General features: G+C 46.6%; 1 protein-coding gene across 1 annotated transcript; it reads left to right on the forward strand.

Moving 5' to 3' along the window:
- The first annotated feature begins 1,879 nt into the window (after nt 1-1,879).
- Nucleotides 1,880-3,182, forward strand: AGTR2 (angiotensin II receptor type 2). The gene has a single exon (XM_029282944.1). It carries the CDS (start codon nt 1,880-1,882, stop codon nt 3,008-3,010), a length of 1,131 nt encoding a protein of 376 aa, XP_029138777.1. The 3' UTR covers nt 3,011-3,182.
- The last annotated feature ends 12,481 nt before the right edge of the window (nt 3,183-15,663 follow it).

Consider the following 15,663-nt stretch of genomic DNA (forward strand, 5'->3'; position numbering starts at 1 on the left):
AGAAAACAGGAAGAAATGGCTGCAGGACTCCCAGTTCAGCTCCAGCTTCTCCAGGAACCTGAGAAGGTCAGAGCTTCTTGAACCCCTGGAGAGCTACCATCATGTCCTACTAAGGTTGGTAGCTACGGCTACTACCAGATCCCCTCCTCATTTTAGGTTGTTTTGTAAAATAAAGAGGAGTAAGTGGAGAGCTGCAATCCTGAAGAGCAAAACGCCGGCCTCCTTGTCCCCTGTGCTGTTTCAAGAATGGCCTCCAGAAGAATTCTGAGAAAGTTGACTTATTCTCAGAACGTCAGTTGAGCTCATGAACTCCTCCCAAAAGTTTTCCCTCCCAACGTTGGCGATCAGAGAGCCCCAGAGTGGAAGAGGTGCTGTTATCTCAACAGGCCTAGCAGGTTGATCTAAACCAGCGTTTCTCAACCTTGGTGACTTTAAGACGTTGAGGACTTCAATTCTCAGAATAATTTCGGGAGTTGCAGTCCACACTTCTTGGAGTTACCAAGGTTGAGAAACCCTGGTTTAAAGAGCTGAGATGTTTTTTCCAGCTGCTATTTGTGGCTCCGGAGGCCAGTTTCTTTCCAGTGTTCCCCTCCTGGGGGGGAGGAGTAGGGTAAATTCCCTGCATTCCAGCAGAAAAGATGGACCCCAGCTGGGCTTTGGGATAATGCCAGTTCCACCTCCCTGCTGAGCGTCTTTAGAGAACGGGGCTTAGAGAGGCTGTCCCGGGGTCTCTGCTCTCCAAGTGAATCCAAGTGAATCCTTCCTCCCTAACACCAGCAAGTCTCCAGCCCCCACCCCCCATTCCCAGCCTGGCTCAGCTTGGCTGACTCTCCTCTCCTTCACCCCAACTTCAGGGCAGCAGCCAAACCAGGTGCCAGGCGAAAGGCGAACTCAGAGCTTTAAGGAGTGGAAATGAGGATGCAAAAGGGGTTAAGAAAAGTATCCCCACCCACCCAGCATGGAATGGGTGGCTAGAGTGCCCGCCCACTTCCAGTCCCCCTGACTCTCATTGGCTGCAGAGAGAGATAGGCAGAAGGTGTCAATTCCCTCCCCCAGAGCTGCAGGGAGACAGGGTGGGGGTTGGGGGTGCTAATTCCTTCCTTGGGATCAGGGGGCTGCGCTCACTTTCTGCTCTGCTCTGGGGAGAGCCAGGAAGAGGCCAGGCTGCCTCGCTGGACCCTGCAGTGGCCATCAGCGAGTGATCGCTCTTCAGATGCAGGAAAAGGAGGCAGCTGTGGACATCTGAGGATTTCCCCCCCCATGGGACCCCCCCCAAGACAGATTCTGCATATTCGGTTTCTCAGCTTGTAAGTGACAACTCTGCTCTTTTCAAGTTTTCTTTCATAGGTTTCCATCCTTTAAAGGACTGTACAGCTTTACGATGATGTGTACTCCTAAGGAAGCCACTGCTGAAATATCTGGATAGCATCCAGAGGCCAGTTTCTTTCCAGTGTTCCCCTCCTGGGGGGGGGGGAGTAGGGTAAATTCCCCGCATTCCAGCAGAACAGTTCTGCTGCCATCCAATTCCATTCTTAGACTATCTCTATCCTATCCTCGTTTCTGCTTTCCTTCTCCTACCTCCAGCAACTGACTCTAGTTTGCTAATGGGGAATATCTGTGCTGATTCAGGCGGGAGATCCATCCCTCTCAAGCCAGAGGGGCCGTCCTAAATGTCTTTTAAAAGGGCTAAAACTGGAACTTTCGAAACCTGGGACCTTGGGGAGAATGGAAGCTCTCCTGCCGAAGAGACAGCCTTCATGCTTCTGTTCTGTTGTCCTTCTTTCTTTAAGAGCCAGCCGCATCCAGCTCAGGTAGTGCAGAGCACAGGTTCCATGTCTCAGAGGGTCCTGCAGGCCGTCCCGTCTTGTCTGACCCCAAGATGCATTTCAGGAACTTCTCCATCACCCTCGCCACGGAACAGACTCCCCAGGAACCATCTCCCACCAACGTCTCCACCAGAGAGGCCTGCCTCATCCGCTTCTCCAGCCATCAGTTTGTGCTCATCCCTGTGGTCTACTGCGTCATCTTCATCCTTGGATTGGTGGGCAACAGCCTGGTCATCACGGCACTGTGTCGGCCGAGGAGCCCGAAGACGGTGGCCAATGTCTACATCTTCAACCTGGCGGTGGCCGACCTACTAGCCCTCACCACCCTCCCCTTCTGGGCCGCCAGCTACGCCAACGGATACAGCTGGGTCTTTGGTTCCGTGATGTGCAAGCTTTCCAGCTCCATCCTTTCCTTGGCCATGTTTGCAAGCATCTTCTTCATAACGTGCCTGAGTGTGAACCGTTACCAGGCCATTGTGCGCCCCTTCCAGTGCCAGCAAGGAACGCTGGAACGGGCCTTCATTGCCACATTCGTGGTTTGGGGACTGGCGACCTTGACCTCTCTGCCCACCTTCTGCTGGCGTGAAGTCAAATACATCGATGAGCTGGGCGTGAACGCTTGCATCATGGCCTATCCCTCTGAGAATTACGCCACCTGGTCAGCTGCAACAGCCTTAATGAAAAACCTCCTTGGCTTCTTGTTCCCCATGGCCATCATCCTTGGGTGTTACATCTGCATCAGGGTGCACCTGAAGAAGGACCCAGGGTTCGCAAAAAGCATGAGGGTCAGGGACCGGGTGTTGAAGCTGGTGGCTGCCGTGGTGGTGGCCTTCTTGATTTGCTGGCTCCCGTTCCACATCTTGACCTTCCTGGATGCCCTTTCCTGGATGGAGGTAATCAGCAGGTGCCACCTCACCTCCATGATTGATGCGGTGCTGCCCTTTGGGCTCTCCATGGGCTTTGCAAACAGCTGCATCAACCCTTTATTGTACTATTTTGTGGGCAGGCAGTTCCGGGATAAACTCCAGCATTTATTCAAGCTGAGCCTCTCCCAGTTCAACAGTGGCCGGGAAACCCTTTCCTCCAGCAAAACCAGCTCCCTCAAAACTGCTGGGTCCCTGAAAGAGACTGACCCAGGAGGAGACATGGGGAGGCCACTGACCCACCCACTGTGGGTTCCCTAACCACCATCTGGAAACACTTAAGCTGTGGTTACGTCTTCTCTGTGACTCATGGTTTTCCTCCTGTCTCTCCTTGCTCCTCTCCTAGGACAATCTGTCCACTGAAGACCATGTTTTCATTTGCTTTGAGAAAGGTTGTAGAGGGCAATTAATTGGCAATAAATATCTTAACACCCTTACTAACCCAGCCTATTTCTATGACTAAAGTTTGTTTTTTACATGGCCCTGAGAAAGAGGAGTTTGCAAAGAAACTTAACTTTCAACACTTATCTACTCTTAATACACTAAAAGTCTATTAGGGAGAGGAGAGAAACCAATTTCTTGGTAGTCTGCATTGCCCATGGTCTAATTTTTCTACAACAGTAGCTATTTGCATGTTTACATTTTGGTTTTTGTGTTTTAAATAGGATTTAGTCCTGACACATTTTTGTCATCTTTCTCAGTTTACCAATTCACCCCTTTGCAGAAAATTATTACTTTCTTCCTTGTGCCCAGCAACCTTCTACTTCCCAGTATCCTTCAGAGGTGCCTGGATTGGTACCAGCTGGAAGCTCTACATTCCCAACACACCTAGGCCTAGCCAGGTTGTGGGAGACCACAACAGTCACTGTATAGCACTCTCACATAGGCCATCATCCCCAAATGTGGTTGCCCTCGTGGATCAACAAGGGCCTTGGGTTTAACCTCTCCCACCTTCAAGGGGTCAATTGTCCCAGGTGAACTTTGCAGAAGGCAGAAAATGTGCAGCAGTTCTAAAGGGCTGGTAGGCCAAATCAAGCCTGCAAATAAGACCCCAGTCAAGAAACTGCCACAGAGCCATCAGTAAACAGCCCAACCAAAGAATCCTTAAGGCAGCCCCCACCGCCCACCCAGACAGGCAAGCCACCAGGATATAAACCGACAGCAAACAGCCCTCCTTCCTAGCACTGAGGATGCTACCTAGTTTGGGCAATGAAACGTCTGCAAGAAAACAAGCAAGCTCAGAGAGCACCAAGGATCCCTCGTGTCAACCCTGACTTACAGATATTCTCCTTTATTAGAAGTGCGTGTTTTTTAAAAAGCCAGTTGCATCAACGTAGGACAGCTTGGTTAATTGTGGATAATTAATACAATGAGGTCTGGCATGGAGAGGGAAATTAACTCTTTCTTCTTTAAAAAAAAACACACCTCTTTCATCCCCAAACTAGATGGTTATCCTTAGGATCCCTCCTAGCAGTTACCATGAAATGCAAACTTCCATGAAGTTTTTCGTGAGAAAATTTTCAGCGTAAAGAGAAGGAACCCTCTCTAGCCAGTCTGTATTTGCTTATGACATTTGATGTACTGGGCAAAGCTGCTTGTTTATCCCGTGAATGTGCCGCTCGGAACGATATGTTCCTTCCTACGGACACCCCTTCATTCCCCGCCCCCAGGACAGCAGCCACAGCCTACCTTGGCACGGCTTGGGCTGCCCATTCACTCTGATTTATGGCACCCAGCAGCACAGAGTCTTCCCAGACATCTGCAACCAGATGGGTGTCAGCAAGGCTTTCTGAACCCTCCCTCAAAGCATTGCCCAATCCGTGATGGCCTTGGGCCACGATCCAGTGTGGGCTGCCCTTGCTTATCCCAGCAGTGGGGGCTGAAGAATGAGGGAAGTCATTAGCGGCCTTCCTTTTAGCCAGAGGGACAAATAGCCCGAGGCCACAGAACACTGAGATGCTACAGAACCTGTTGCTATTTTTGTAGCAGACACCTGCACAGTTTTACCTGTGGAACACGAGGCTAACACGTCCCTCCACGTGTGTTGACCTCTGCTTATTTTACGTGACACCCATCGTTCTTCAATGAGATAATGGGACTTTGGGCTCCAAATTAAAAATAAAATGTCCAGGGTGGTCTCCAGATCCTAGAACTCTGCAAGCTGCCGCTCCCCTCAGTCTTGTCAATAACTGGGCTGAGAAGGGCCTCCCTCTGTTCCTCTGATGAGGAGAGGAAAAGCGATGAAGAAGGGGCTGTGGCCAGATGGGAAGGCCACCTCAACCTGCATCTCCTCCAGAACCAGAGGCTGCCCACCCACCCCCACCCGGGGAGGGGGGCTGAAACAGAGATAGTTGTATGAAGGTCACTTTTGTGACCAGCGCTGGCATCCCCAGCGCTTCATCTTATTGATTCTACAGCATAGAAAGGATCAAAATTTAATCTCTCTTGCTGATCAGAACAGTAAGTTCTCTAGAACAATGAAGTGGCCTTCTGACCTCCAAGGCTGGGAATCTTCCCAACTCAAACTGACACACCCAAGATCTTGGGCAGGGCGCCTCATGGCTTCAAGCTTTCCATAAGGACCTCAAGTCCCAGCGATTACTCTTTTTTAACCAAAAGAACGCAGGAGTGGCTCCACGTGTCAACATTCTCCACAATTCCACATTCTCAGTTGCTGCTGCTGTTTCTGTCTTTTCTTCAGTTCCGTACATTATGCAGACTTGCACAGAGGGTGCCTACCTGGGGCACCCTCTGTGCAAGTGCTTCAAACACTTGCTGGGCAGTTTGAAGAATGAGATAAGCCTCTTCAAACGGTCCCCATTCATCATCTGGGGCAACCAGATTATGTGAGGTTGGACTAGATGAACATTATGGAACGTTCAGAGCTTTATCTTTCTCATAGGCCAGACTTCTTGGCAGTTGCTCACCAGGCATTGCCTGGGCCCCTTCTGTGGCCACTAGGGAATTTTATAAATAGGTTGCTTTTGTAGTCTATGTTTTTAACCAGCACATCAGGTCCTTTGAGAACAGATAATAGCAAGGAAAGGGTTATTTCAGAGGATACAACTAGTTCCACCTTGAAGACATAGTTCCACCACTACGAGCTCCCTCTTTTCAAAATCTTTTATTTTCAGAAATTCAGTGCAGTCAAGTTTGAAGCTGGCCCTGCCTAATGCTTCTTCATAGAAGCCTGCCATAGAAAATCCTTCTACAAGCTATTTTTGGTCCTTGTGGAAGCTCTCCAAGGGGGATGGCATCTCCTGCTGTGCTTTTTCTGGCAAGTAAGAAGCCTTAGTTCAAGAATTTGACCCAATCAGCTGCCCAAATCAAGGTTAGTGGGACACGGGTTGAAGAGGCCTCCTTTTTCTTGACCAAAAATGCTTTGATGAATGACTTTGGAGTTTCTTCTCCAAATGTCTCTTGGGAAGCGGTGATCACTCATGGTGTGTCTCCTTGGCAGCTGCTTTGCCAGACACTTGGGGGAGGAGGATGCAGTACAAACCCCACATCCCAGGCTCTTCCAGGGAAGGCAAGGGTCATTGCAGAAAGGGGTTCACATGCAAGGCAACCAAGAGTCCCTTCGACGGTCCCAGGAGAGACGCCGCAGCTCCACCAAGTCTGCAGAACATGCCAGATTCTCAGTCCCTGGCATCTCCTGATTTCCAGTGGGCACACCAGCCCAAATGCCCCTGAAAACCAAAATACTTGCAATTCCCCTGACGTGCCAAAAGTCTCGATAGGAACTTTTAAGGGGCAGAAATAGAAATCCTTCATTAATTTGGGCTGAGGCCTGGAAAAGTCTGGCAGCTTGTTCAGGGATGAAAAGCTTGGCAGGGTCCCCCTCGTCAAAGGCCAAACATGACCTGCTGCTCAGAGTGTCCACAGGGTTGGGTCAAAAAGTCAAGATGGCGGCATGAAAAGGCCATGTCCAAGTGGATTCCAAGCTTGTGGGCTTTTTTCCTCTGCTCTATACTGACCAAACGGTCACCAGGGGCTTCAGCCATTTGAGGTCCAAGAGACAAGGAAGCCGAATTCTGCTCTGGCATCCTTGTGCCTTCTCCCCACACCCTTCCAGACCTCTTTGTCTCCTTGCTGGTCCAGCTTCTAGACAGGTAACAGCTTTACTGTCAATCTTTGCAAGGACAAGTCACGTTGTTGCAGCAAGAATTAGCCAGGATCCCAGCTGGGCTGCTACTTGGATAACAGCCCTCAGGTTCTGTTGGGTTTTGTCTGAGAGAAAATGGATCTTCAGGAAACACTCCGAAAAGCCCTGCAAGAAACACAGAATGTGTCCAGCTGCTGAAGTTCTGGCCCAGAAGAACCAAAGAAGCCTCTCAAGGAACCAAAGGGAGCACCCTGGAGACAGGAGGGGGAGGGGGCTCTTGGGGGCTATGCCTCTCCTACTCCTACCTGGAGGAGCACGATTAGCTCCAACGCGGAGAACGGCTGTGGTCAAGACAAACAAGGCATTTGGTTTTATTTGCTGCACACGCAGAATACCATCAGCCGTGGATGTGATAGTTCTTCTTTCTGCAAATAAGATCTCTGGGTGACACACCCAAAGCGTTCAGGAGCGCACCCAGCTGGGAGCTTCTGGTCTGCCCCCCCCTTTTATTGTTTTTATAACACAAGGCCCAAAGTTGTCTTTTTCCTGCCAAGCCAGATCCTTGGTGTCTATTTTTGCACTGCGTTACTTCATCCTCCTGAATGTGGCTTTTCAGGGTTTTGGATGCAACATGATTTTCCCAGCTCTGCTGGCCAAGACATTGCGCAATGTGGAGACCTCGTCCCGGGACCTTTGGGACACACAGGAGACTCTCTGGGGCTGAAATGTGCTGCCCCCAAATTCCCCCAGCTCCTCTTTTCGGGGTTTGCCTTCTGGTAGAGGCCTCTGAATGGTGCCAGAATTAGCAGTCTGCAGCAGAGGTGTTCGTCCCGTCTGCCTTTCCCTGCCTAGGCCACTGTTCCTCAACCTTGGAAACTTGAAGATGGATGGACTTCAACTCCCATAATTCCTCAGCCAGCATTCCTTCTTCTTCCTCCTCTACCAGCACCACATCCCATTTCCGCTCCAGAGGTTTTGCAATCTTTGGCCAAATCCCAAATCAAGCTCAGCTGGAGGATACGTCTCTTCCCCACGAGATGGCAGCACCCAATTAATCTTGAGGTTCTCCAAAAGCTACACAGGATTGTACCTACTAAACAGGGGACAGGAAGTCACCAGGAAATTGCAGGGCTTTTACTGTACGCTCACAATCCATCAGCCAATGAAGGGAGTCAAAAAGTCACCCAAAAGAAGGCAGTTGCAGACTATTGTGGTCCACTTGTTAAGAAATCCAGCTGAATGAATTCAAGGTTAGGTTAGGTTAGGTTAATTTAATTTGTATACCGCCCTTCTCCCGTAGGACTCAGGGCGGTTCACAGCATATTAAAAACACAAATACAATATACAAGATACAAAAAATCATACAAAAATACACAAAATAACCCCACTAAAACCTAATTAAAAGCCAAATATTGATTGCTGTATTCCCATTAAAATTACTTTTTANGAGTTCGTTCCAGAGGGTGGGGGCACCCACAGAGAAGGCCCTCCCCCTGGGGGTCGCCAGCCTACATTGCTTGGCCGACGGCACCCTGAGGAGGCCCACTCTGTGGGAGCGTACCGGTCTGTGGGAGGGAATCTGTGGCAGAAGGCGGTCTCGGAGGTAACCAGGTCCAATGCCATGGAGCGCTTTAAAGGTGGTAACTTTAAAGGTGGTAACTTTATTTACATTGTCCAAGGACATTGAACACAAAGAATTCTCCTTTAGGGTTTTAAATCACTATTAGTCCAGCTATTATACAAAACCCCTTTGCACAATGTGTAGCTATCATAGGTAATGGTATCTAAAGCCAACTGGTCAGAGTGGCAGGGTACAACCTCTTGGATCAGAGGCAGCTTGCTAGTAATGCTAGCTGCTCAGAACTTCATTGTTGAGGAAGCCATCAAGAATTATTGGAGGTTTCTGAGAAGCATCTCAAGGAGCAGAGTGAGAAGCAATCTGCTGACCTAGATGGGAAGTTGGGACTATCCAACGCTAGGACTTTCCCTGGTTTAAATAACCATGGAAAAATTAAGCCCTGGCTGAAATTTCTCCTAATGAATTCAAGACAGATTCTGAAAATATTTGAGTTGGTAGCTCATCTTCAAACCATGGAATGCCATCATGGATGATGAACAGCTGAAGAATGAAACCTTCTTCAAGGACTGTTCCTTTAACTTGTCTCGTCAAACTCCTTACTCTGTGCAAGCAATCCATGGCTAAAATATTATGTCTGAAATGATCTAGGGTAGAGGTCCCCAACCTTGGCAACTTTAAGACTTGTGGACTTCAACTCCCAGAATTCCTCAGCCAGCCAAGCTGGCTGAGGAATTCTGGAAGTTGGAGTCCACAAGTCTTAAAGTTGCCAAGATTGGAGACCCCTGGTTTAGGGTTGCCAGCTTGAGCAAGGAGTTGGACTAGAAGACCTCCAAGGTCTTGTCCAACTCTGATACTCTGTTAAACCTCTAGTGGCGAGACTGACCCTCTTCTGCTTAATGATATCCAAGTATTTGGTTCTGGCTGTTACAAACTTTCAGTACTTATGTACAAATGTTTTTATTGACCAACCCTTTGCTTGGTCTGTAGATAGTTGGAATTTCTGCAAGATACACACTTCTTATCTTATCCTAAGCCGGAGGAATGAAAGTGTATCTTCAGAGGCTCTCTGAATAAGCTTCCCAATGCCCAGATAAAATCCATTCTACTATGTATTAATCTTTAAGCAAGAGATAGAGAGTTAAAATTAGAAGGGGGAAACTCTTTCATTGCCTTCTTCTTGGGGATTAAGATAGCAATGCTTGAAAGAATGTTGGTTATTGTCTATTCTTGAAAATGGTGTGTGTGGGGGGGAGGAATTTATAGCAGCCTTACTGGATTTGCTCTTTGCCAATCTTTTTCTGGCATGTGGAATTCAATCTTCCAAACTTTCTCTCCTATGTTTTTATGAGCATTCAAAGGACAATCGGCTGCAAGAATGAAGTTTTGTATCAAAGGTTCACAATGTGCAAAACAAGAACACCTCAACTTATCACACACCTGATCAAATTTGAATGTTCAGAAGCCTTACTTAAGGGGGGGGGGTGTCTCTTGAGGGGTGTCCCCTCTCCTAGCACCCATGCAGCTTTCACACACAAAGGCAGGGGACATCTTTGCCACTGTTTTGACTTGCTGCAAGATTTTATCCCTTCTCCTGTAACTATTGCACTGTCTCCAACTAAGATTGGGGTTTGAAGGGTTTGTGCGAACCCGTCAAGGTATCTTATCCTCCTAGGCCCTCTTGGTTAAGAATAGATGAAAGACCTGAGTGGGAGGTATCCCTTCTGTCAACCAACCTCTGTGTGTGAACATGCATCTAGCTAAGTGAGACACAATGTCTCCAAAGGGCAGCTTGAAAACCATTTTTTTTCCCATTCTTCTCTTTATCTCTAATTTGTGGGAACTAAATGGAATAATCTCTGCAGCTGGACGAGATCTAGTGTGATCCACCCATTCCTGGTCAGACCCAGATCACAGATACTCAGCCTGGCAACCGGTCCGGGTCCTGCTAGAGGCCCTACTCAGAATCCTTCAGAAGGAGGAACCAGGAGTACAAAGAACAATACAAAAAATTGTGGCCAGTTTTGAGTCGAGAGTTGACTTTCCTTTCTTTTGTTCCACAGCCTGAGATAGAGACGTAGGACCTTTGTGCTCTATCCCATCACAGTACAGGTCATAAACGGAAGACATCACCAAAGACTGTATCCAGCATTGAGCAAAAATTTGTCCAAAGTCTTCCAGACCAAGATTTCTCCTAAATTTGGGCAATTCCAGATGTTGATACCTAGAATCTCCAGGCAGAGGGAGGAAGCAAAGGTCATGAATAGCATCTGAAGTTTCACTTCTCAGGATGATGTTGAAATAGAGACAGTATCCAATATTTAATCAGCTCATCAGAAATGCCTCAACAGCTTCTCCCTCATTTTTAATCTAACCCACATTCTTTCTTGGCTCTCAGCCCTGTGGGCAAAACCTTTCCAGCAAGGCCAGAGTCAAAGAACACATGGGACTAACGATGGTTTCTGCTTTTTCCTTCCTACACAGCACTGGTTGCCGTGATCAGGGCAGGGTTCAAGTAACTATCCTGATTTGACCTCTCAGTGGCTTTTGATACCATCAACCATGGTTGCTTTGTGGACTGCCTGTAGGGTTTAGGGGTTCTTCTCTTTTCCCTGTGGGCAAGACCAGTTGGTGTGTAGCTGGGGGACAGGTTGGTGTCTCAGGGCTTTGGGCCATCATGTCCCGTATTCCCTAATAAATGAGATGTTTTATGGCTGAAATTTAACTCCTTCCATCTCCGAGATTCTATACCGCATCTCCCTTTCTCCTGGCAATCCAGAGGCTGTGTGAACCTTCTTTCCTGGGTTCTCTGTTGACACTGGGCCACCTGGAGATCATGAGGAAGGCCTTGACTTGCGAGCTTGGGTCCTGGGTGACGGAGCTGAACCTGCCTGCTAAGTTGGGAGTTTCACCTCCTCTCTGCCGGTTAGTAAGTGGAGAACTGCCCAGATTTGCCTGTAGGCTGAGTCATTGTCCAGATAATCTTTTAATAATTCTCGCGTCTTTTTTTAGTTTGTTTTGTTTTGCACCCTGAAGAGTTGTGGGTTTGTTTTTCTCTCTCAGTCTGCCTGTTTGCTTCGTAGGCTGATCCAGTGATACTCACAACAGAGGTTATGGTTGACCATCTATCTACTCACATCTCTTTCATGCCACCAACCACATCTGGCTGCTTTTTTACTGAGATGTTTAGAGGTGGGACTGAGGGAACGGCCTTTGTTCGGCGGTCAGGCGTTTGCCTGGCCATTCAGCTTATCTGTTTGCCAACCATTACAGTGGCCAAAACTTTTAATAAGCTGGGCAAACACTGGGATAAATAAAGGAAGTCTATTTTCAAAAGCTACAGGGACAAAAACATCCGGCCACCAACTCACCTGTAAGCAGGTGCTCACAAATCTTTAGACTTTAGACTTTCAGATATTTGGGGGGTGGTAAGATCATTTAAGTACCTATTCTAAAAGCCACAGAATCCTAAAACCAAGCATATTCTTTTGGGACACTCATCAATACTTTTTTCAGCTTCTCCCTTCTAAAATGTATTCCTGCAGGTCCTTTTTCCTCTGTTCACCCCAAGGCTGATAGGAAACCTATCACAGACCAGCCCCATAAGCCAAATGGAGCTTCCCCAAAGAAGTGTTGTTATGGTAAATAATACAACACAAAGACGATGATTCACCTCTTAGGTCTATCAGCAGACCAGACAAACCAGTGGTGAACCCAGGAACAAACTGGTGCTTGCCAGAACAGATCAAACTGAAGTTCTCTGTCCCGCAATCATGTTCTCAGGCTGAGCTGGGCACTTCCCCTAAACAGCTGCTCTAATTCAGCAGGCTTCCCCTCTAAATCATGTGCCAAAGAGGAGGTTGAAGAATTGTCTGCACAGCGCTGTAGGTGTATTAAGGGAGAAACAGAAGAAGAAGAAGTAGACCATTACCTAACCAGGAGGACTCAAGGTAGAGAGAAAGTCCATGGCTTCTGCAACTGTCCTTGGGACTTCCAGCCTGTCTTCCTTCTGCTTCCAGGACAACTCCAACACAACTCCAATTTGATTGGTCTACCAACATCTCCCCCAAGATCAAGGATGGACCTTTCATTTGCATGGAACAAAGATCATTCCTCATAGACATGGAGCTCTGCCAAGCTGGTCGACTGTGTAGACAAGCAAGACAACCTTGCCCAAAGTACAGGATGGAGAACTTCTGGGGAAGAGCCGATGGGCACCTTGGCAGACCAACAATGATGGAAGGTCATAATTTGAGAACTGGGTGGCATGTCTTTTTAAGGTGAAAGTAAATGTAGTTTTTAAGAATCATTACCTGAGAGACGTATTATTAAGAACAAATATAAGCCATGCTGTTCCCAAAGATACCACTGTTGACGTCCGTTCAAGAAGCTTTTCACAGAAGAGAAACCGCTGATAAACAACGATGATTAATGTGAGGATTTATTAATACAAGATAAGGAAGAAATTAAGATGCAGAGAAGGGAATAATTAGCAACAGAATGACACCATTTTCAATGGTTTTCTTAGAACAAATGAAAAAGAGAGGTTTAATATGAGGAAAGGGATAATAGGAATTAAGAACAAAATGACTTTGAAATAGAATTATATACAAATGATGGTCATATAATAGCTGAAATGAATAACTTTTTGCTAAGATATGAAAAAGAGGATGAACAAGTTAAAGACTGTATGGTGAAATGGACTGTAAATTTTGCTTGCAATATTAGCATGAATGTATGGGAGAAACCATTTGGAACTGTTGTTAAATTGACATTGTGCTTTAATGTAAAAGAATACGTTTACAAAATGATGTACCAATGATATATATATGATACCCAGCTAAATTCTCTAAAACGTACAAAGGAATATAAAATCAGTGTTGGAAGTGTTATATGTTGGAAATATTATATGCAAAACATTGGAAAAATAATAAAATGCTTTCAGTAGATTGGATTATAACATTAACTGAACTGGCAGAAGTGGAGAAGAGAACCAGTTGGTTCAGAGATAAAAAGATAAAGACTTTTTGAAATACCGGAAGGCTTATATGGACTTTTTGTTGAAAGAAGAAAAAGAAGATGATTTCAGGGTTGGGGAATTAAAAGGATGACAAAGAAGTTCAGGAAAACTTGACAAAAAGGCATAAAAAGTTCAGAAGGCATAATTGTATGGTTTAAAAAAAAACAACCCTTCCTTCTTGTTGGTGCTCCATTCTCTTGGCTTCAACCAGATCTTAGAAATTACAAAGATGGTTTTGGATGTTTTGACAGTTCTGTTTCAATCTCAATAATTCCTTGCTGGAGAGAAGCTTCTGAGTCACCTCCAGGGCTACTAAGGGGGTGAATGACCTCATGTCTCCAGTCATTTTGGGGTTTCTTATTTACTCATATTAAATATGTATAATACATAGAAGGTAAGTATCTGTGGTTGGACGAAGCTTTGGTGACTCACCTGTTTTTAGGCATAAGCTGTATATGAAAACATTAAAAATAATAAAAGCCTTAACAAAGTCTTGCTATCAACAGTCCAATTCCAGTTCTAAAATTAGACCATTTAATCACACAAGAACTGGATCTGTCACCTCCATAAATCTCAGATAATTTCAATGAAGCCTGTTGCAAATAGGTTTTTATTGTCTGAACGGTAGTTAAAAGAATGTGGTTTAATGCCTTAAGTGTCCTTGCGTGGCAACAGCTGAGAATAACAATTCTGAAGCCCTAAAATCTGGAACAGAGGGTGTAAAAATCCTGTTATCAGTTTATAATGTTCAGCGTTCCAGCTGAGAAATGCTCTAGAACAAAGGGAGTAGAATTAATTGTTCAGTGTGCGTGTTTAAAAAGTACCCATGATTATGCCTCCTCCCTCACATATAATAAATAAATAAGTGCATTTGAAATAACTAACTGTAAGGCATGATCATTTGATAATGACCAAAGTGACCAAAACAGCCAAGTTCATAATGACTTGGCTCAAAGTTTGATCTTCACCAACTTGCCAAGCTCTGCTGCTTCTGGATCTCCCAGGGTTTGGACCTCTGGTGGGTTCTTCTGCTCAAATGGAAGAGGGAGGCGCCTTGGGTGGAACAGGGCTGGCCAATTCCGGGGTCCCTAGTGCAACAGAGATTCGATCAGAATCCCTCCAGAAGGGAACATTTTTTTCAAAAAGCCTGGTGGAGAAGAAGGATAGAGGCAATCAGAAAGGTTAAATTCTGGGACATTCCCCACCTTCCTGGTGACAAGCTAGCCACCTGTCATCCACATCGAGTTTCTGATTCAGGGTCTTGCCAGAAAATCAAGTACATTTCCTCCACGGCCACTGAAAGCAACTTTCCCTGCCTCTCGGAGGTAGGTCTGACTAGTCAGAAAGCATTGTTTGTGCACACCTGTTCTTGGAGAGACAAGGAAGTCAAGAACAGCGTGGAAAATTTGGGTCTATTGTGCATTTCCTGAGCCTGACCTTACGTGAGATGGGAGAGGAGAGACCTTACGCGAGGCCTGCGTGTCTTGGAGCCAAGGAGGGAAACAGCTATTTGTCTTATTTGAGGGACAATAACATTGTCACACCAGCAGATGCCAGAGAATGGAGAGCCTTCATATTTTGACTTTTAAATCAACAAGTGAGCAACAGATTATTTAATCAAGTCATTTCTGATCTGACGGAAGATTTCACAACACCAAATAGGAGAACCAATTCTGGGCTTTCCCTCTTGAAGAAACAGCAGTGATGCAACATGGAGCAGAGAACACACGCCAGGAAAGGGAACCATCCAGGTGTGTCCAGGGGGCTGAAATTACAAGTGACTATCCTGACTTTTTAGACCTCTTTTCTCAGCCCAAACTCAGCTTTCTGTACCTTTTCTGAGTCAACTTGGGAAAACCAGAGGTAGATTCCAAAGTCATGTTTCCCTGACTGATTCTCAAATGAAATTCTGCATTCTGGGGAAAGAACCAGCGAGTCTTTCTGGATCCTCAAGGGTCCTTGAACCACACCTGAAGAAACGTGGCTCTAGGGAAACCAGCAGGAAGGGAGAGGCAGGATCCAGCCCGGGAGGGAGGCGCTGGGCTGTCTTCCTGGGTGCTGCTGTGTTTGTTCACCTGCTTCAGAGCAGAGCTGAGGCCAGTTTGTGACTAGGAGGGCAGAGAGGAGAAGCGAAGAAAGCGCTCTGGCCTTGTCCATCCTGGAATGACAGAAGGGCAGGTCATCTCTCAGCTGCAGGGAGGAAGACAGGAAAG

Source organism: Protobothrops mucrosquamatus, unplaced genomic scaffold (assembly GCF_001527695.2).
Source record: "Protobothrops mucrosquamatus isolate PMUCROS unplaced genomic scaffold, P.Mucros_1.0 scaffold4, whole genome shotgun sequence".
Taxonomy (NCBI): domain Eukaryota; kingdom Metazoa; phylum Chordata; class Lepidosauria; order Squamata; family Viperidae; genus Protobothrops; species Protobothrops mucrosquamatus.

Coding starts and splice junctions, on each gene's coding strand:
- AGTR2 (XM_029282944.1), top strand. CDS start 1,880: ATGCATTTCAGGAACTTCTCCATCACCCTCGCCACGGAACAGACTCCC.